At 48.1% G+C, this 21,445-nt stretch overlaps 1 protein-coding gene and 1 non-coding gene across 2 annotated transcripts; one reads left to right on the top strand and one right to left on the bottom strand.

Annotated features, from left to right (window-relative positions):
* Positions 1 to 6,024: 6,024 nt before the first annotated feature.
* GSX2 (GS homeobox 2) lies at positions 6,025 to 7,627 on the bottom strand. The gene is made up of 2 exons (XM_037829826.1): positions 7,054 to 7,627; positions 6,025 to 6,365 (listed from the first exon to the last, which is right to left on the bottom strand). Exons 1-2 carry the CDS (start codon positions 7,625 to 7,627, stop codon positions 6,025 to 6,027), a joined length of 915 nt encoding a protein of 304 aa, XP_037685754.1.
* A 10,286-nt stretch (positions 7,628 to 17,913) lies between these two features.
* On the top strand, positions 17,914 to 18,020 carry LOC119530685. Its single transcript, XR_005216080.1, has one exon. It is a non-coding gene; the product is annotated as a U6 spliceosomal RNA (small nuclear RNA).
* The last annotated feature ends 3,425 nt before the right edge of the window (positions 18,021 to 21,445 follow it).

Raw genomic sequence — 21,445 nt, 5'->3', positions numbered from 1 at the left:
GAGATGCAAGACCCTAATAATTAATCGTGGTCATTAATTAATTAAGGAGGAAAGGGGGGAGGTGGCTCGCTGCTGCTTGACCCCAAACAATTTAAATTAGGCTTTGTGAAAGCCAGTGGACTCCAAAAGCATGCCCTCCCCCTCCTTCCCATTCTTTCTCTTTCATGCTCTCAAAAATTTCCATTATAATCCTTGGCGGTCTGGGGCAGCAGAGCTACGCGTCCCTCTTGAGCCTTTCCAGGCAAACTGAGGCCAAGGTAGTTTCAGCTCCTTCGGGCCGGCTGCCGCCCACGGGTAGGGGGCTTTTTTCCCACCATCAGCAGCTCCCACCTGCCTTTTTTTCTCTGCACCTGCCGCGCGTTGTTTTTTCCTTCTTGAACTTCAGAAATCAAGTAGTTGTCTAAGAATTGGGGGTGCTGCAGTGCTCATGGGCTAAATATTGCTACATTCTCTCTGCCTCCTTTGCCCAAGCTCTCTCTCTTTCCTTTTTCCTCTTTCTCGCTGGAGACTTGAGTCCCTTATTTGAAATGTGCAGCTAATACAAAGTCATCAAAGCACTATGGTTCTTGTCTTAAAGTGACAGCCTGCTTTATGGGGCTGCTTGAAATACGCCCCCTGCTTTTCAATGTCTCTCTATCCATCTTTGTCTGCACTTCAGAAAAGCGGACAATATAAAGCCCAGCCTGGCGAGCTCCCCACGCTCAGGCCTGGGCAGTGCCAACCTCCGCCTTTAAGCAGATTGAAATTGTCACTGCTTCATTAATCTGAAACTAGTTACTTTCCTAAGCACACAGCACACACTTCCGATCTGTCAGGATTCACTCAGAGGAGCCCCTGGGGCCTTCCTGGGTTTGAGATTTGGAAGGCTCAACAAAGGTACAAGGATTCAGGAAAACGTAGGGCTCAGCTTGAAGAAACCCAATGCCCAGTGCAAAATACAGGCATTGACATAGGTATATTAAGGGAGTACAACACACTATTTTCAGAGACAATTGGATGCCCAGAATTTTGGAGGGTGTACTTGAAAATCTGGGTCCAACTATATGAATAGACAAGGATATGTACCTTCAGGTAGAGTATCTTTATGGACTGTGGGGTCTCACAGGCTTTGGATTCTCCTTCCCCAAACAGAAGAAACTTGCCTCCAAATGCAAGACAGGATTTGTTTTTCCATCTGATTCAACTATTTTCCTAAGAGAACTCTTTAAGTTTCTGCCCTATCTTTGACAACACCCTCCCCAGTTTTATACTATGCTATCCACTCCAAATGCTAAGGGTTGTAAGCCTATGGGTCCTTGTGGAACTTCTCCTCTTCTGTAAGCCAAGCTGTCTTTTTTCTTCATACCTCCACCATTAACAAAAGAAGATACAAAAGAGTCCTCTACTTTTAACATTTCCAGCTGGCTTAAAATAGCAAGTTTTTTGTATTCCATTCTATCTAATTTAGGGAAGAGACGTGAGCATTTTTTTTCAAAGAAGCTCAATTTTCAGTAATGTGAGCCTAAAGATTTATAAAATAGATTTATATTAAATAATAGAAGCCTAGTAAATGCACCATTTAATTGCGTGGAAAAAAATGTTCCCTTTTAAAAGGTCTGTCACCTTAACAGGTACATTCAAAGATTCCCTGTGAATAATGAAAATAGGAAAAATTGCTTTGATGAACTGAGCTGTATTCATCGTCTAGGACAGCTTTCGGCTGTGTTTGGAGAGGATGGGAGGAGCTCCTTTTAAAGGAGTGATTGCTCCTTTAAACCCAATTTCCTCTAGCAAATAGGTTCTATTGGAAGTGTCATTCTCCTCCCCTCCCCTCACACCCTGAAGGCTGGGCCTGGGATCCAGCCCCAGAGTCCTCTACACTTCAACTGGTTTCTGCTCCTCCCCACCCCAATTCCCCACCCTCATCCCAATGCAGTCCTCCAAGGAGTGCCACGGAAAAGTGAGTGGAACCTGCAGGAAAAGTAAAAGCAAAAAGCCCTGACCCTTCTCCCTCCACATACATGACCACCATCAACAGCTCACATACACACTTTCTCTCTCTTTCTCTCTCTCTCTCTGTCACACACATGCACACACTCATACACATGCACGCATGTACACACACAGAGACCTTTTGACCCCTGGGATCACTTTCCAGCAATTTTCTGATGACAATTAGAGTGGGCCTAGCATAATGCATTTCTGATCCTGATCAGATATAACTGGGGAATGGAGAGGGAGGGGAGGGAGGAGGAGGTCAGAAATCAGACTTCACATTGCCAGGTTTTTTTTTCTCCTAAAATTCTTGGATATCCTTGGGGGGCAGGGGGAGAGGGAGAAGCAGACACTGAGCTATGATGACCACTTCAGACCACTTGAGAATAAGGACCCCAAGGTGGGGGTGGTTCTCCCAAGTACATATCATCTAGGCCCCTTGGCACCCCAGAAATGTACTGCTGGGTCCCTTCTGTCCTTAGCATGGTTTACAATGGAGAAACTTTGGTCACTGAGTGAGAGGGTGAAGGGGAAAGGTCTCTGCTCCTCCTCTTCACTCTGAATATCTGGGCTGGGCCAGGGCACAGTGTCTAGATGCCATCGTTCCCGCACCCCCTTTCCCCTAGCTCTTTTCCTATTTAAAGCTGATACAGGACTTGTTCTGGAAGAGGTCAGCTCAAACACACTAATGGCAGCTGTGCTCAACTCTTTTCTCCAAGAGAAACAAGATCTTGATTCCTAACTCACTTTCATTGCCTTTCTGTCTTTCCACAGAGTGTTTGTAGACAGCTGCCCCCTAAGAGGCCATATTTTCTGGAACAGAGTTTTGTTTCTCTTTTTCAAGGGAGAGCATTTCAAAAAGCTGGTGTCCAGAGCTTCCCATGTAGAAAAATGGCCAAGGGTGATCCCACGTGTCTTACACATTCCTCTTTAATAAATTCAGGGAAACTTCACTACAAGTAGTTGATCTCCAGATTGTTCAGCAGAGGATTTGTGGGTCTGAGTTTGTGTATCTGTGTGTTGGCTTTGGTATTCTTAACCTAACGAAAAACTGTAGCTCTTTAAAGTCAGTTAGATTTGTAGAAGCTTGTTCTGATTTGCAACCTTCAAAACATCAGCTGACTGGGAAGAGGGGACAAAGAGAAAGAGGATGTAAAATCTACCCTAGTAGATTAGGAGACATCATACCCCACTTAAAAAACGACAAAAATGTCCACTCAGTATCGAATGCCCTGGAACCCAACAGGAGGACGTGCCTGGGAACCTTGGAAAACCTTTCTACAGAGAATGCCCAACATCTAGGATAGGTGTCCTTGCTTTACGTGACCTGAATCTTTTTGTCTCTGGGCATAAGCCGTTGTTTATCTCCCTTTCCCCTGGGGAATCTCCCCCAAGACTAGAGGGAGAGGGTCTGTGATCGTACAAGCAACCCAAAACCAGCCAAGAAGGGCTGGTGTCGCACCTCTTCTTGTCCTGGCCCTGGAATTGGGCGCACCGCGCAGCCTCGGGTGTGGCAGGTGCGTGGCTCCGTGCTCCGCGTGCGGGAGCCGGAAAAGAGGAGCCCCGAGACTCAGAGATGCTGGAGGCCGGGCCAGGCCTGCACGTGGGGGAGAGCCAGGCCCGAGAGAAGGACGGCAGAGGGGTCGGGCCGAGTGTGGATGGGACGGGAACCGAGGGGTCTGTTCACCTCCCAGATGAGGCTTCGCTTTGGGCAGGAGCACAGAGAGCTGCAGCAGGGGCTCTTTGTCCTTCTGTTATTTCCTCCCAAGGAATTATTTTCCTTAGACGCCTGTTCTTTCTCTCTGGAAACTCCCTCCCACCCCAGTTCTTGCGCGCGGAGCGGCCTGTTGATTGGGAAGGAGAGAGTCGGAATGTTTGGGAAAGGCCGCGGGTGAGCGCTTCCTCCCCTCGCGGCTGGCAGGGCGAGGGGCCCGGTTCTCTGTGCATGAGAGACGGGAGGCAAGAGATGAAGAGGCTTGCAGCCTTCCTGGTCCGGGCAGAAGCCGGATGCCGGTGACAACTGCGCAGGACCAGGCGCCACTCACTACACAAAACGGCGGCAGCTCCCAATTCAGCACGACACCGTTTTGTCCCTCCTCCCTCCCGCCGCCTGCTGGAGTGGGAGTTGGCGGGCGGGTGTCTGAAAGGAGGATTTTACTTCCACCGAGCCTCTGGTGTGTGTGTGTGTGTGTGTGTGTGTGTATGTGTGTGTGTGTGTGTGTGTATGAGAGAGAAACACACGCATGAGGGACGGACAAACAGACCTTGAGCAGGGAACACTATGGTCATATCCTCCCTCCTTTCTCCTCCTTCCCAAACTAGCTAACTGTCCTCAGTTTTAGAGCCCCAGCTACACCTGGTGAGGTTTGGGGGCTACTTAGCGCTGGAACTACCTTTTTCAGTTTGGACAGACGGGCTAAAAAGTGAATGAGAACTAAAGAAGTTGCATATGTATGTTGTAAACGGTTCCTGTGGCTTGAAACTGGTGGCATTTTTATGCGAAGTAATCAGAAATAACACCAATAGGTGTTAGTGGGATTCAACTTGCAGGAAATAAGATCTCCCAGTTTCCATGTTTCCAGCATCTTCATCTTCTTCTCTCCCTGAGATGACAGGCCCCGGCTGCACTGAGGAGGGAGCCAGAAGTTTTCTCCAGAACGAGACCTGCTGGAATAACCTCTGCTAAGTGATTTGAAAAGAGGGACCAGAAGGGAGAAAATGTATGTTCAAGTTTGGGAGGCCAGAAGAAAGCCCCAACTCTCCAAAGGCACCTCTGTGCTATTTTAGAAAAGTGAGAATGCAAATCTTTGTACAGAATAATTCCTTGTCCCCGTCTTTTTGCTTTCTCAGCATTGAGGGAAACCAGCTAATTCCCCACTTACACAAACAACCAGGAATACCTTGTATTGAGTCACTTGCAGCATCACTTGTAACTTCCTATGTGTTTGCTTCTAGCCTATCTGATGGATTATAGCTTTTCTTAAAACTATTCTGACTGTGCAAATCCCTTCACATAATATGGGTCTTAATACTGAGAGAGATGAGGAGGAAGAAAGAAGGGGTAAACCTCCACAGAAAATAGATATGAAGTAACAGATTTTCACCCTTCCTTGCTAAATAAGTTAAAAGGTTTGCTGGTCATTTATTGTCAGTGCCACTCTAAATGGAATGATTTGCCCTATCAACGGTGAGGAGGTTACCTATTTTGAGGGTGGGAGGGGTACTACCCTGTAGGGGACATCATGACTGACGTATCTTCTTGGTAGAAGTTTCTGTAGAAAACATATAGGGCTACAAACTCCCTCATCCAAGAGACCCACATCACCAAGTTTTATCAACACTTTCGTCTATGTCCTCAGACACTTTTTCTTCACTGTCTACACCTTTCTATAGACATGGGGGTGGGGGTGGGGAAGACTGGTAGAGCAAATACCACAATTTAAAATCTTGATTTTATTTCATTTATTTAAATAAATATAAATATAAATTTTATATAAAACTATTCACATACAAAGAGACTTCAGCGACTTGGTTTGAAACTCTCCCCAGGCAAATTTTCAGAAAGCAAGATCCACAAGGTTTAATTTTCTAAATGATTTGCAACTTCAAAACTTCCATTTAAAGAAACAACAACAGAAAGTATCAAGAAACCCCATGTTCTTAGCGGGTTCTGAAAGACAGTAAGGAGGGGGAAAAGACACGCGCTTTCACGACCCACCCACCCCCTCCGCTCCCATTCAGTGTTAACTCAAACCAACCCTGTTTTGTTTTTGTTTTTTTTTTTCCTGCTATACGCTGAGACCGAACTGAATTCTAGATTATTTACATTTTTAAAAAAAGATCTATAACTGAGAGTGAGGCCCCAAACAAACAGGTCAAGAAGGGGTCCTGAAGGGTCAGGCCAGGCACCTATGTCCCGGGACTGCTCCGCTGGGTTTTTCCCTAGATGGGACGGCGGCGAAGGGCGAGGGTTTGGGGCCTCTGGGTGTCCGCCGCTGTGGCGTTGCGGGTGCTGCCGGGAGCAGGCGGTGCGAGGGGGACCGCCCTCCCTCATAAGGGGGAAATCTCCTTGTCTTCGTTGGCCGAGGCCGGCGACAAGGAGTCCTCGTCCTCGGAGCGCGCATAGTGAGCCTGGCTGCCGACGCACTTGCAGCCCGCGTGACTGTTCCTCTGCGTGCCCTTCCCCTCCTTCTTGTGCTTCACCCTGCGGTTCTGAAACCAGATTTTCACCTGCTTCTCCGACAGGTTCAGGTAAGTGGCGATTTCGATCCTCCGGAGTCGGGACAGGTACATGTTGGAAGAGAATTCCCGCTCCAGTTCCAGGAGCTGAGTGCTGGTGAACGCCGTCCTCATCCTTTTGCCATTGGGCACCTGGCTGGCGTCCGAGCCACCTGTGGACCGGTCGAGAGAGAGCAGAGAGATAAGACTGGGGCGAGGCGCCCCCATCCCAAGTGCCATCTCTTGGAAAGGTGGTCCATCAAGGACCCACCTGCGGAAGCCCAACCAAAGCACTGCATCCATCCCTCACACTGTCCCATTTCCTGGCGGTCGTAGCTTAGCGGGGGAAGAAAGAAACGCGCAAAGCAAGGACTTTGATGCGCAGCAGATAAAGTTGGGGGATTGGGAGCAAGGGCGTAGTGGGCTTTATGCACTGTGGGGTCGTCTCCCTTCAAGCTCAGCCGAGAGGCTGGCTGGTTTAGCCAAAAGCATAAAAACACTTTACTAAGCTCCGACGCGAGGATGCTACACTTAGCATCTAACAAACCCATTCTGAACCTCAGCGTGTCAACCTCGCGCTTCTCCGCGGTCAAATGTGAAGTCCCAAAGGCCCGGAGATACGCCAGACTTGGGCCCCGAATACCGGGAGTGAAGCGCACAAAGCTGAGGGGAGAGGTTAGCAAGCTAACTTCCACCCTCCATAGAACTTCTGGGAAAACCTCCGAAGTTCAGCTAAAAGCCCCTCCTCCCTCCCCACCACACCTTCCCCCGGGGCTCCCACTTCCTCCTCTGGAGGCTGAAAGTTTGCTCCAGGGAGCCGCGGAAGGCACGGAGCGCAGGTACCCAAAGATCCCGCCCTACCCATGGTGAGGCAGTGAAATCTTCGCGGGTCCGCCACGTTGTAGGTGGTGGCTGTGCAGACAGGCGCGTGGTGCTGTGGGTGCCCCAAGGCCGCGGCAGCCGCCGCTGCTGCCGCTGCCGCCGCCGCTGCAGTCCCCGAGCCCGGCTGCTGGGGCTGGTGGTGATGGTGGTGATGCTGCGGCGTGTGGTGGTGATGATGCGCGTGGCTCACCCGCGTGCAAAACTGCGCGTCCCCAGGACCAGAAGAGAATTGGCCCTTGAGCAGGGGCAGGGCCCCCGCGCCCCCAGCAACTCCGCCGCCCGCAGCCCCTGCACCCCCGGCTCCTACGCTTCCGCTGCCGGCGCTAGCCGGCCCGCGAGCTGTGTGCAGGTGCGAGGTGACGCAGAGAGGGCACACGCAGAACGCTCCACTCTTGCGGGATGGGCAGCCGGGCCCCGACACGGACATCACCAAAGGGGACGGCATGCCCAGCGGGATGAGGAAATCCGGCCCCGGGTGCGGCTCGGGCAGCGAGGGCGCAGGCCTCGAGGAGTCCTTGATGATGAGCGAGTCGACATAGAAGGAGCGCGACATGTCTGGAGGGGTGGGTGACCGGAGGGCTGGGCCGGCCGCGGTGCCCCCTCCCCTCCCCTGATTTGAGCTCTACCCCGGGCGCGGCGCAGACCTCGCGGTCAAGCCCTTAGGGACGCGGAGGTGCAGGCTTCTGGGTCGCGAACAAAGGGGTCCCCGGAGAGGCTTGGTCCTCACGTCCCCCGCCCCGCGCCCCGGCTCTGGGATTTTATAGCCCCCACCCCGGCACGTGATGCTGCGGAGTACCGCTCGGCTCAGGCTCCTCCGCAGCTCCCCACCCTCGGGATAGGCTGCCGGAGTCACAACAGAAGCGGCGAGGAGGGGCGGGCGCGCGGCAGGGAAGAACGCGGGGAGGGGGTGGGGGAGACTTTGCAAAGTATAGGTTTTGTTAATTTCTCCGGGAGGCCGTCCTCCTCCTCCTTCTGCACGCTTTCCTGAGAAATCACAGCACTGCTTCCTCCGTTTCACCTTCTCCCTAGCTTGAGCCCCCGCCCAATTCTTTCCCCCTTCCGGCCGCAGAGTGAACCAGGTGGGGATATTGAGGCCTTTTTAATGGGGATGCCCAGGGTTCCCGACTCCTTGGTGCCAGCGGTGGCTACAGCACAGTGAAGTGCTAGGCCCTTCGCTCGAAACAAGATTGTGTGAGCCACGGACTAGCAGCTGCCCAGTCCTGGAGCAGGGTGAGGACCACGATCACCCTCTGTCACCTCCCCGTTTGCAGCTTTTGGACTTGGCTAAGGTCACGCAGATGGTTAGATCATGACGGATCAGGCGTTAACAGTAAGGTCTCTCAGCTAAGAAACCGCCAAGGTTTTCACCCTGATGAGTACAAATGTCTAAAATGCCTTTGGACTTGGGACCCCCTGGGACCACTCACACCAACAACCCTTTCTTGTGTCCCTTGCCAACCAGCAGCTTCCCCCTTGGCAGAGGGAGTCGTTGAAAGGGTCACCCTTTCTTTCTCCAAGTGACTTAACTCCACTATCTCCAGGTCAACCCTACAAACTCCATCCCAAGGATTTTGGAGAAAGGATCCGGATCTCCAGCTCTCTTGGAGACGGGCGAGGGTTGGGAAAGGCCTTTACGCTGCATCATGCGATCTCCCGAACCGGCACCAGTTTACGGATCCTGGGCAGCTGGCAAGGGTAATCGGGAAGCATTCTCCCCGCATGTACCACTAAAGCCCAAAACGAATGAATGCGATTGGGAAACCCTCAGAACCCTGGCCGGAACTGGAGGAGAAGTGGCTTGGCAAAGGAAATCTCTCAGGATGGTGCAGGATCTACATAGAGCCCTGACTTTAAGCAGAGACAACACACCAGAACGAAGACTCGTGCTGCTCATAGCCATGCAGGAAAGGGCACATGCCAAGGTCGGGGCATTGCTCTTTCAGGAAGGCAAGGAGACAGAGGTGGCGCCTTTCTTTCCTCCTCTCCCCCTGTAGAAATTGGGCTGCAGTAGGGAGGCTGAGCGACAGCTGCAAGTTGGGTCCTTTTCTCGGAACAGCTAACTCTGGGTCTTAGTTCATGACAACGCTAAGAAACTCGGGCACAGGATTCACTTGAGGGAACCCAGTACCCAGTCAGGAGAGCACCACCTTCTCGACTGGAGGGATGGCTCCGTCTGTCCTCTTTCTGTCTCTGTAACCGTTTCTCTCGCCTGCTAGAGAAGTGTAATTGGGTTGTAGGGACGCCCAGCTCTGGGGAGCCCAGGATTTATGGATGGCAATTAAAGTTTTATGAATTGCAGCTGAGGCTGGTTATTGAGCTATTTGAATGTGATTAGAATTCAATTAGAAAGCGGTTAGTGGACGGTGGGTCTCCGGAGTGTAAACAGACAGCTATTCCAGAAATGTGCTAATCCAACATCTTGTGACAACAATTAAGGAGTCTCAGAGCTTAATGCGGGGCAGCTCAGCTTTAACTACTTTGGTACCGCAAGGTTTGCCGACGCAGCCATCGCAGACGTTCACCCTCACCCAGGCCCCTTGCTCATGACCAAGAATCCAGGCAGTAGCCGGAATCATATCAGCCGAGAGAAGAGAATAGGAGCTCAGCGATTCAGAGTGCTTAATAGCAAGGCTTATTTACAGGCCTAAATTGTCCAAATAGGCGACGCGATTTACCCATTCACTTTGCAAGTGTATCTTTTTTTTTTTTTCTTTGTCTCTTTGAAGGTAATCGTTATTCTCTCCCTCCCACCCCTAACTCCGGATTAGAGTACTCCAAGGTCTAGGGCTCACGGTTTGGGTCACAATGTTCCCAGTGGTTCTGGGTGTGCTCACAGGGAGAACTCCTTTGCTAACGTGCAAAGGACATTAGCACGGCCGAGAATCCTCAAGGTAGTTATGGTCGCTCTCTGTATTTTGTTTTAGAGAATTCTCATTACGCGGGACGCTTGAGCATCTAATCCAATTTGTGTCTGACTCTGGAAGCTTTCTGTTCAAGTACCAAAGAATTCTGAGAAAGGTGAGAGGCCCACAGGCAGCTTAGGGCTGCAGGGCAGGGAGGGGGGCGCAGAGCCTTCTCCCCCGCGGAAGCCAAAAGCAGGACAGTGTCTGCGAAGTTTGTCTGTTAGGGTACTTGAGCCCACAGAGCGCCAGTATTTTGGGGTCAAGTCCCGCGTGGACTCTTCTGCTCTCTAGTTCTCTTTGGATCTCTCAGTGTCTCTCTTTTCTCGAATCCAGCTCCCACTATCAGAAGCCGGCCCCACCTGCGGAGCGAGGCCCCAGCCCGCGAGAAGGAAGCAGCCCGCGAGAAGGAAGGAGGCCTTGGGCAGCACTGCGGCCAGCCCTGCCCAGTCCCACCCTTTCCCAGAGTAGTGGCGCCGCGAATCCGCTGGGAGCAGAAGGGAACTTGGAACTCAGCCCCCTTTCCCTGAGAGCTAGCGGACCGTCGGCGTGCGCCCACCGTCCCCGCGTTGCCGCACAATTTTATTTCTCAGTGATTCTGTCTGATAAAATTTCATCGTCCATTAAGTAATCCCCGAAATGAGAGCTCTTATGAGCCTATAATGAGCTCTAATTGCCACGACTCGGGAAGCCACGTGGAAGGTTTTATTCGGTATTAAGCAGTCGGGTACAGAGTACAGTCTGTTACCTAAGCCATTACTTTCATAATTCAAGGAGAAAATTAGTTCTTTTAAGGGGTGGGGTGGGGGTAGAATCCTTTGATTCCCTCCATCTTGCTAGGAATGACAGAGGATGGCTTTGTCTGCCTTGAGTGCAAGACAGCGTCACAAATTCTAAGGTAAATTTGTATCGCCCCCACCCTCCTGCTGCCCGGGGCACCCCACTCTTACCCTCAACTTTGGAAAAAAGTCAAAGCAGTTTTAAAAAGAACAGCAGAGGCAAAGTCTTCTTGCCTCTAGAGTTCCAGCTTGAGCTTGGGTGAGCAGTTTCCTTCCAGCTCAACCTTGAGATTTGAGTTTTTGGTTCTAGCTTTCAAAAGCTCTTCCAGGATCCCCCCCCCCTCACCCCCAGGCCGCATCTGAACCGAACCCCACATTCCCCTCTCGCTTCTCTTTCTTCCTGTTTCCTTTCACCAGCAAAAGTCAGCGAAAGTGAAGGGCGGGGACTTGGCCGGGTTTATTCAACAGGCCCCAGGGTTCTGATCCATTGCTGGATTTAGCGGTTTTTCCGGCGGTAACTCACACTTTGCGCCCCCCCCCATTTGTCCCCCAAAGCTTCTCCCTCCACCATGACCCTCTTTTCTCTCAGTTTCAGCGTTTGCCACAAGGTTTTCCTGCTTGAAACGGAGGCCGCGAGCAGGGCGGGACAGCCGGGGAGTTGGCGGGGCCGCCTCGGATTTATTTGCTCCTCTTACATTGATTTCATATTAGTTTCCAAAGCGATGAATGATCTCAAAGCTGGGTTTTGTTAGCCGAACACAAACAGGAGACAGGACTTGCCCCCAGCTCCCTTTAATGAGGTCATTATCAAAGCGTGAACAAGTCTATGAATGTTTTATTGAAAGCGCATCGTTAACTTGTATCCATCCTTTTCTCCGAGTGGCATTGTGATATTGCTGTCTGTGGCACATCTTACCCGATATAGCCCGAGATTTCCCCATTCTCTGTAACCAGGCAACCCTTTCTGAATACCCAAAAATTGAAAAGAACCGCTTAGTCTTCAAGAAAGTCCTCAATAATAGTGGAAAAGAACAAAGATCCAGGAGACAACAAAATGCCACAGGGGTGACTTTTCATGAGCAATTATCTCTCATTAATCAGAAGAACAGCTGCAATATTAATTTTCTCTCTTTCTTCCTCTCTTTTCACAGTCCCCAACATTTGAATAATCATAAATTTTGATTTTATGAAGGAGTCACATTTCCAGGGGCTGGAGGAAAGCAGCTACATAGGTGAAGACAAGAAGAAAACGTTCTCATTTTATTTTTTGTTTGGTTAAAGCTGCCAACAAAGCAAAAGGAAAAAAAAAAAATAAAACAAGAGGAAAATGCCAGAGAAAAATGTTCCCCTCGCCCCTTCTTCTTGTAGTTGGCGGCTGGGAATAGGACTTTTTTTCCCCGTGCCCCCTTCTCACAATCCCTCCTCCCTTTTTTCCTCCCCCTGCCCAGACCTATGCCCCAGTTTTGCTCTGAGCTGGGCTGAGGGAAATATCCCCGGCGTCTGGCGTGGGAGTTTCAGCCGGGTTTCTGCCAGTTTAACTTGCAAACGTGAAGCCAAGCGTTGTCGATCTGACCAAAGAGACACTCTTTGGGCGTAACTTTCACTGTGACCATCAAAAGTCCCCGGCCTTGGATGAACTGAGTCGGGCATTCAGCAGAAATGGGGCGCTCGCTCTCTTTTCAGGCTCCGGCGAGGCGATTGTTCACAGGATGTGTAGCCAGGGTGGAAAACGAGGGTCCCCAGATCAGGCTGTAACCTGCAAACGAGCCTGAGGGAGTTAAAAGAATCTCATTAAAGCCAGGGCTGCAATTAGCAAATATGCACTCACAGAGACCCGAAGCTCCTCTTGAAAAGCCCTGGATCGGGTCAGCCCCCACATTCCTGCTCTGGCTGAATGATGGGGGGCTCAGGCACCCGGCAGTCCCTGCGGCTGCTGCAATATTGTTACTTGAAATGTATGGCCAGGCGAGGCGTAGAAGGGAGAGAGCAGGGTATAGACCCAGTGTTCACTCACCACCAAAAAGTGATCTTGCTTCTCCCTCGTGTTCATTCGAAAGAGGATGGGCCTTTGAGAAACTCGAATTCTCCTTTCTGCTCATTGCAGGCTCAAGAGTTCAATTCCGCCACGGGAGAAGAATGAGAGGCAGGCTGCCGGGGAGAGGACTGAGGATTTTTGGCTCAGAATTTCAGGAACGGCCCAATCTCTGGGCCCTTGAAGCAGAGTTTTGAGGGCACCGAATCCCGCCCACACAGTCCCTCTGCTCCCGTTTCACTTTAGTTAATACTCGTCCACCCCCAAATCCTCAAGCCTAGCAAAGCATCCCTCCCTCATCCTTGAAGCTCACCGCTGTCATCAGAATAAAATTTATTGAGCGCCTATTCTGTGCCCAGCGTGTGCTGGGCGCCGCGGGGGGCACGCATGAAAAGGCCGAAACTGTATCGAATAGAATATTGTTTCATTTCAGGAACAATGGCTTGAGGTGGGGAACAATTATCCGGATAATTGAAGCAAATGCTCCACCTCCCTCCTTCTCCAGTTCCGCCAGTGCTTACCAACGCATTTTACTACCTTTCTCGGAGAAGGTGGTTTTCCTACGAGGCGTGCAGTGGAAGGCGAGGTCTGAATTGTTCGCTCTTGTACCAATTCCCTATTTCCCTTGGCCTACGTTTTCTGACGGTTTGGGTCAAAATAGCTCTTTAGTTTTTGAGGGGTGGGGGATAAAGGATGAAGTTGTTATTTTATGTTACTAAAAAGACAATGGACTTTTCACTGTTTAGCAATCTAGTTTCTAATTTTTAATGTTGATCCTAAACAAAAAAATCACCTTGAGATCTTGACAAAAATACCGATACACCGTCCCTACCCTTAGAGCTTCTGATTCAATGAATGTGTGTGGGACCCGAGCATCCGAATATTTAAAAAAGCAAAACAAAACAAAAAGCCCTCCACGTAATTCTGATCCACTTGATGGTTGAGAAATAACAGATAAATCCTAACCCCATCCTGGAACCTGAAGCGAGAACTTAACCTCTCTGAGCCTCATTCGGTCATTTGATAGGAAATTTTGATTTGATAGTTTGATTTGAAAGTTTGATTTGATAGGAAAGTTTGATTTGATAGGTCATTTGATAGGAAAGTTCCTATCAAAGCCTACTTTGTGCCAGACCCCGTGGCAGGGTATTCCTTTGCAAAACTACCCTCTGGGAGTTCAGCTCAGAGCTGGTGAATTACAAAAGGATGCGTGTCTATGAAAGTGAAGCGAAAGCGGCTCTGGAAGTAGACAAAACCGAAGCCTGAAATGACACCTAAACAGAGATCTGCAGGATGACCCACCCAGTGTAGGCCTGGGAAAGGGGGAGGGGAAGTGGACACCAGGGCCACAGAATGGCTGATAAAAGAGCCCCGAAGTTTCTATTGGCTCCTTCCAAGAACTGAAAGGAGTCCAGGGAGAGTGGTGAAGAACCTCAGTTTCTGCATCTGAGAAATGAGTAGAATCCCCCGTCCGGCTTGGCCAGGTCCTTGTGAGAAATTAAGGATTGCCTAGCATGGAGCCTGGTATCAGGCCCCGACTCACTGATGTAAAGGCCTGGAATCTTAGTTACCAGGTGTGCCAGTTTGAATGTATTATGTCCCCCAAACGCCATTATCTTTGATGTAATCGTGTGGGGAAGACATATTAGTGGGGATTAAGTTGGAACGTTTGGATTAGGTTGTTTGCATGGAACCTACCCAACTGTAGGTGATAACTCTGATGAGATTATTTCCATGGAGGCATGGCCCCACCCATTCAGGGTGGGCCTTGATCAATGGAGCCATATAAATGAGCTGACAGGCAGAGAGAACTCAGTGCAGCTGTGAGTGACATTTTGAAGAGGCGCCACAGCCAAGAGGAACACTTTGAAGAAAGCACAGGAGCTGCAGATGAGAGACATTTTGAAGATGACCATTGAAAGCAGACTCTTGCTCTGGAGAAACTAAGAGAGGACAAATACCCCAAGTGCAACTAAGAGTGACATTTTTGAGGAACTGCAGCCTAGAGAGGAATGTCCTGGGAGAAAGCCATTTTGAAACCAGAACTTTGGAGCAGACGCCAGCCACGTGCCTTCCCAGCTAACAGAGGTTTCCCCGACACCATTGGCCATCCTCCAGTGAAGGTACCCGATTGCTGATGTGTTACCTTGGACACTTTATGGCCTTAAGACTGTAACTGTGTAACCAAATAAACCCCTTTTATAAAAGCCAATCCATTTCTGGTGTCTTGCATTCCAGCAGCATTAGCAAACTAGAACACCGGACAATCTATCTCCTAACAACACCTACTATGCATAGGACGTTGGGTTAAGCCTTTAGTACATCATTTTTTTTTCTCACAACAACCCTGTCTGGTGGATACTCATTATTTACCCAGTTGTTTATTGTCTAATTTTGATTAGCATGGTTTTCCTATAGATTAAAGGTTACAAAGGCGAGTCTAATGTGGCCCATATGGCAGAAAGGGCACAGACTAGAATTGGATGAGGAGAGTAAGTACTGGAAAATACCCGGCGTAGATGAGAGCAATACCCTATCCTTTCCTTCAAAAGCCCTCTTCATAATCAATACGTATGTCTGCTGGTTGGGTACATACCTCACCTGACTGTAAATTGTACAGGGGCAGAAACCAGGTCTGTTTTGTTTATTCACCAGCGTATATCAAACGTCTTACCCAGAGCCGGCACATTTTAGAGTGCCATAAATATTTGTCGAATGACTGAGTCCTCATTTTACAGATGGGTAAACTGAGGCTCGGAGATGCTATGCGGTTTGTTAAGACTACACAGTACGGAAGTAGTAGAGGGAGGATCCAAACCCAGGTCTTTCTGATGCTAAGACCCCGCTCCCCTTTTACATTCGCCCCCAGCTTCCTGCGCTGTGTCCCCCGAGGACACACGGACGGAGGGCAGAAGCCCGGGCTGCGCGGCCGTCTGGGGCTGGGCCACTTGTCGCGCTAATCCAAAGTCCGCCCCCATCTCATCCCACCCAGCCCCTGGGTGAGGACGAGGGAGATGGAAACTAAAAGAGGCTGAAGTGGCCGCTCCTCAAATGGGCTGTAAATGTAAATGGGCTATGCGAGGCTCCTCGTGGCACTCTCCCTCCCACAGCGCGAGAACCACAATCCTTTCTCTTGTCTGTCTCCGTCTCTACGTCTCGGTCTTCCCTGGCTAACTTATCTGCCACTAGAAAACGAGGCGAATCTAAACGATAGCATTAAGCCCACATCGTGTGAAAAATCCACATCAGCAACGCCCCCCGGGCACCAAACACACCCGTCTTCGCTGAGCAAAGCGTCCTTGTAGCGATAGGTGCGCATGCGTGAGCGTGAGTGTAAAGGAGACTGAGCGTGAGCCTGTGTGCGCGCAAGCGCGTGTAAGGAGTACGTGTGTGACAATGTGTGTACGTGAGCGTGTGTGATCAGGTGTGTGTGAAGTGAACGTATGTGTCCGCAATGTGTGAACGTATGTGTGCGGATGAGTGGGAACGTGTGCGTGTTTGCCTGTTGGGGGGGGTGGTGAAAGTGTAGGTGTGTAAGTTTGAGATGTGTGTGTGTGTGCGCATATATGAATGCGAGACTAGGAGAGAGTGTGTTAGGATGTATGCGTGGTTGGAGGTGTGGGTGAAGAACGAGTGAGCGTGATTGCGTGTGAGAAAGGGGAAGCGGGTGTCACCGTATGTGTGAGGTTGTCCACGTATAAGAACGTGTGTGCGCGCGAGGATATGTGTGAAGAGGGTGTGAGAAAGTGCGTGAGTGAACGTGTTTGTGTCACATTTGCCTGCGAGAGAGGGCGCGTGCGTGGGCCGCGACCGTGCGCCCCTCCTCCCCGCTGCGCACTCCAAGCCGCTCGCAGAGCGGCGGGTTCTAGACGCGGGCGCCTCGCTCCTCGCAGACCCCTGTGCGGTAGCAGAGCTCGTCCCGCAGGACAGGGTTTAGGCCTGGAAACTGCGGGGGTGGGGCTTCTCATGTCAAAAACCCATGTGATGAGCAGAGGGGCTCTGGGAGCCTCGCCTCGGGGTCCTTTTCTCCTCACCCGCCGTGTAGAACCTCTTTCAGTCCATTAACTCAACTCTTACGGTGCGTCTACAGTGGGCCAGGCTCTGCTTTAGGAACCTGGAGAACAAGGTAGCCTAGGTCTTACTCATCGCAGAGCTTCCACCTGTCCTTGATGAGTCACCTCTTTGCAAAATGCTAGTGATAAAAACATTAATTTTCGCTTCTGCCCTCAAGCAGAGGGGCGTGGAGGAGTTTATGAAACAACCATGGGAATAAAATAATGCGTCGAGATAAGTGCATATCCATTCCACCTCCACCCCATCCTCAACCCTTTCACTCTTCTGGGTGTGAATCCCCCCTTATTGACAATGGCAATAATAATGGTACTCTTCTCATGGAGTTGTTGTGAGCATTAAATGAGTTACCTCATGACAACTCTTGGCACAATGCCTGGCATGTGGTTCGCTCTCAACACATATAAGCTATTAATGTTATTATTATTATTATCATTATCATCATCATCTTTTCCCATTTCTGATGGAATGTAATGGGAAAGGGAAGATGTTATATTTGTGGGCCACTACGTTTGAGATTATCTGTGGATTTAATTTATCCATGGATTTAAATTAAATTATTTGTACATAATTTATTTTGCATTTCTCTCTAGCAAAACCAGGTACTCCGTCTTCATCCTTTCCTGGTGACTTCCTGTCCTCCTGGACGAAAGCTATCCACAGTGCTGTTGTCAAGGGGAAGACAATAAGAACCCATAGGAGTTAGATTTTTTTTTTTTTCAGCCTTAGAAGTATTTCTATTCCATCCATGGCCCATTAAAATGAACAGTAACATTTTCACAGTGGCTCAAAGGTGTGCTGTAATTTAACCTTGCGAGCAAAACTTCCAATTATATGTGACATAGGAAATATGTTTCCTGATCAGCTGTGTACTGTGTCAACAATTGCAGGACATATTTTTAAAAAAGAAGGATGTCTAATTAAGATTCTCTTTTTTTTACATTCAAACTCAGTTTACAAAAATAATTTTGTTTTTAATTGAAAAGAATATGTTTAAAGAATGAATTTCCTTATTAAGATTTTTTTTCAAGAAAAATATATCAAAAAGAAACTTTGAGTGCTTGCTTTGGCAGCACATATACTAAAATTTGAATGATACAGAAAAGATTAGCTTGGCCCCTATGCAAGGATGCCATGCAAATTTGTGAAGTGTTATTTAATTAAAAAAGAAAAGAAAAAAAAAAAGAAAAGAAACCTTGAGAAGTGTGAGAATTGGTTGCAGCAGCTAGGTTCCTGAATTTAAACACTGGAAAGGAATTTCACCATTATCTAGCTGACCCATTTCATGTTACAGCCAGAAAATAAGTGGGATAAGTCCGTTTCTCCAAGCAGTCACCAAGTAGGACCGACTCAATTTTTCCCTTCTACCCTCAGTTTTGCACTTGCAGGAAGATGCACTGGCAACTAGAAAGAGAAAAGGGAGCAGAGAGTTTCAGACCCTGTCACACCAGCATCTCTCTGTTGCTGGCAACTTCATCTTCTGGTGACTCAGGCCCCCAATCCTTGGAATCTTCCTTGGCTCTTCTCTTTCTCTTACTCTCACTCTGTACATTGAATCCATTAGGAAGTCCTGATGGCTGTACCTTCAAACACATCCAGAGATTGACCACTACTCAACACTCCCACCACTCTCAAGCTGGTCCAAACCATCACCACTCCAGCCTCTAGCGCAGCCTCCTGACTGGGCTTCTTCTTCCCAGACTTGCCTTTACAGTCCATTCTCAACTCAGCAACCAGAAGGATCTTCCAAAGGTGTAAGTCAGTTTAGGTTAAAGCATGAGCCCAAAAGACCTTACAATGGCCAAAAGGCCTTCCATGATCCATCCAGTGGCTGCCTCTCTGACCTCCTCTTCTATAACTTGCTCGCTCTGCTTTCCTTGCTGGTTTGGCCCTTTTCTGCACTGACTTTCCCCTCTGCTGAGAACTCTTCACAGAGATGTTTCACTTTCTCACTTCCAGGTCTTGACTCAAATGTCACTTTCTCACTCTTTTTAAAACATCCAAGCCCCTACTGAGTCCTCTGCACCCCGAACTCCCTTACCCTGCTGTATTTTTCCCCCATAGTACTTGCCACTTTCTAACATACTATCTAATGAACTAAGTTGAATGTTTATTGTCTGAATCTCCCTGCTGGAATGAAAAGACCTGGAGGATGGAGATTTTTCTGTTGGGGTTACTGACAACAGTGCCTGGCAGGGTAGGTGCCGAGTCAGTAATTGATGAGGAATTGAAAGGAAAAAGTCTGTTCTAGGGAAATGCCTAATCACTGTTTCTTACCTCTGTACAGTACTTGGGAGTTTACAGACTCGTAAATACGTAATGTCATTGGATCTGCGCAATTACATAAGCAAGATAGGACTTTTTTTTTTTTTTTAAACACACTATTTCCACAAGTATTGAGAGGTTAAAGGACCTGCACAAATCAGACCCAGGATTAGAATCTAAATCAGAGTTCATTTTGAATGGGAGAGTTCTCTATTTCTGTATCTCTTGGCAAAATGAGGAAAACTAATAGGTAACTGGATTTATTGGGGGTTTTTCTAGTTCTTGGCCCTGGGATATGGGCTTAGGACTGGCCTTTGGTATTATGTAGCTAGCTACTCAAGACCCAGCTAAATGAGTGGTGCTTGGGGAACACACCACAATAGTCACATCCTCTTGTTTTTATCATTTACACTGGGCTGAAAACAAGAGATGTTGTCTTGTTAGCCAGAGCTCATTTGGAGTCTGGCCTGAATCTCTGGACTTGGCTCGATGCCCTCCCTCAACTGACTGCTCTGGGTAAACCAATATACTGTCTTAGTCAGTATATTACTGTTCCTTCCTCATGTTTGGGTTCTCTGACAGTCTGTCAGATTTAGCTGATGAGCTCATCAACTGCAAACTGATTGAGCAAGACAATGTTACTGATTCTCTATGCATACACAGCACTATTGTCTTCCAAGGATAGTTAGTAATAATTGACATCCCCTTATAAGATTGTTTTTATCTCAATAATCATTAATCATTAACTGTTATTAGAGCAAGAATTTATCATATTGAACTACAAAAGTAGTTAAAAAGTAATGTAATTCAGAAGATATATGTAAATATAAAATTATTGATTCACAGTAAGTTTTTAAAGATAATATTTTTTCCTTGAGGATGTTCACAGTTAGTAAAGGAAAATGACAGTTACTTCTTTATTATTCAGATGGCATAAATTGTACTTTTTTATGTGAGTGGGGAAAATATAGCATTTAAACATTTTGAGACACAAAAGGAAAAGAACAATTTAATTGTTTATTGAAATATTAATGTAATGTTTGGTTTTTCACACATTATATCCCATGCCATCTCCATTTAGAATTTAATTCGTGTCTCAGTCATACACTATTTTTCTGTTCCAGGTGCTCTAAAGCAAGAGACAATAATAAATTCATTATGAATGCAGAAGGGATAGTTGGGAAAGGAACAGTGGTATCCAAAGTTAACTGCATCTTTGCTGATCTGCAGAGGAGTTTTTACCTGTGCTTTTTTGAGATAAGGCAAGTTAATGGAATTCCAAACAATATGCCTAATAATGATCAAAATCCCTTTTTATTGGCTAGAGGATGACCACCTACTCAGGCAGGACTCTTGGTGTATTTAATTGTCAACTAAGGACAAAACATAACAGAATAATGAGTACTTTAAAATACAAGGCCTGGATCCTTTTGTTAGAGGAACTTCTGGGTATCGAAGAACAAGCTGCTATTGAAATTCAATTCAGTTTAATTCACCATTATTTACTAAATGCTACTATGTTCTTAGGTGCTAGGTTTACAGAGGTGCCTAGAACCTAACCACAGCCTTCATGAATCCTAATAGGTGTGCAATAAGTGGACTATGATGATCTATGGAACCACAGTGGAGAGAGCTGTTCTTTCTTCCTGCTGGCTTCAGGGACTTTGCAACTCTGCCTTGAATGATTTACAGGATATGTTTGGATTACAAAACAACAAAACAAACAAACAGCAGGAGAAGAGACTTTTAGGCTGAGGACTGTTGGTGAGTACAGGCCCAGAAGCATGAGTGTGCACGATGTTGGTGGAAGTAAATTCATGCAGGTGAGAGAAGAAGAAAGGGATGCTTAGCAGCAGAAAGCAAAGGGTCAGAGTGTCAGATAAGGGAGTATGAAAAATCTCCTATGTTAGATGAACAGCTTTTGAAGGAAGCAGAAAAGTAAAATAATTATCTTGTAGTCGTTGTAAAGGATGGATTGGAAGAAAGAGAAACCAAAGGCAGGTAGAGTCTAATGCAAAAGTTCTGACTTGAGATGACAAGGGTTACATTAATCAGTGGTGGAAATGGAGAGGAGAGGATAAATTCAAGAGTATTGGGAAGGTAGCACCAACCGGCTTTGGTTACTAATTTGATGGGATGGGGGAACAGAAAGAGAAATGAGTCAGTGGTGAGCTGGATTTCTAGTTCTGGTGTCTGTGTTAATGATGATAGTTTTAACAAGTACAGTGGTTACAGATGGAGGATAAGCAGTTTTTCACTGTTTCAGATAGGCTTGTGATTGGGAGAAAAATAAGAAAAATATTTGATTTTAAACATTCTGAATT

This window comes from Choloepus didactylus, chromosome 3 (genome assembly GCF_015220235.1).
Source record: "Choloepus didactylus isolate mChoDid1 chromosome 3, mChoDid1.pri, whole genome shotgun sequence".
NCBI classification, from domain to species: Eukaryota; Metazoa; Chordata; class Mammalia; order Pilosa; family Megalonychidae; genus Choloepus; species Choloepus didactylus.
Note: the sequence above shows the minus strand (reverse complement) of the source record. Positions and strands in the feature narration are given on the sequence as shown.

Bases quoted from the DNA above. Each gene is read 5' to 3' on its own strand.
- GSX2 (XM_037829826.1), bottom strand. From the start codon at position 7,627: ATGTCGCGCTCCTTCTATGTCGACTCGCTCATCATCAAGGACTCCTCG. The intron at 6,366-7,053 runs GTAGGGCGGGAT...ACCGGTCCACAG, and splicing joins ATTTCACTGCCTCACCATGG to GTGGCTCGGACGCCAGCCAG.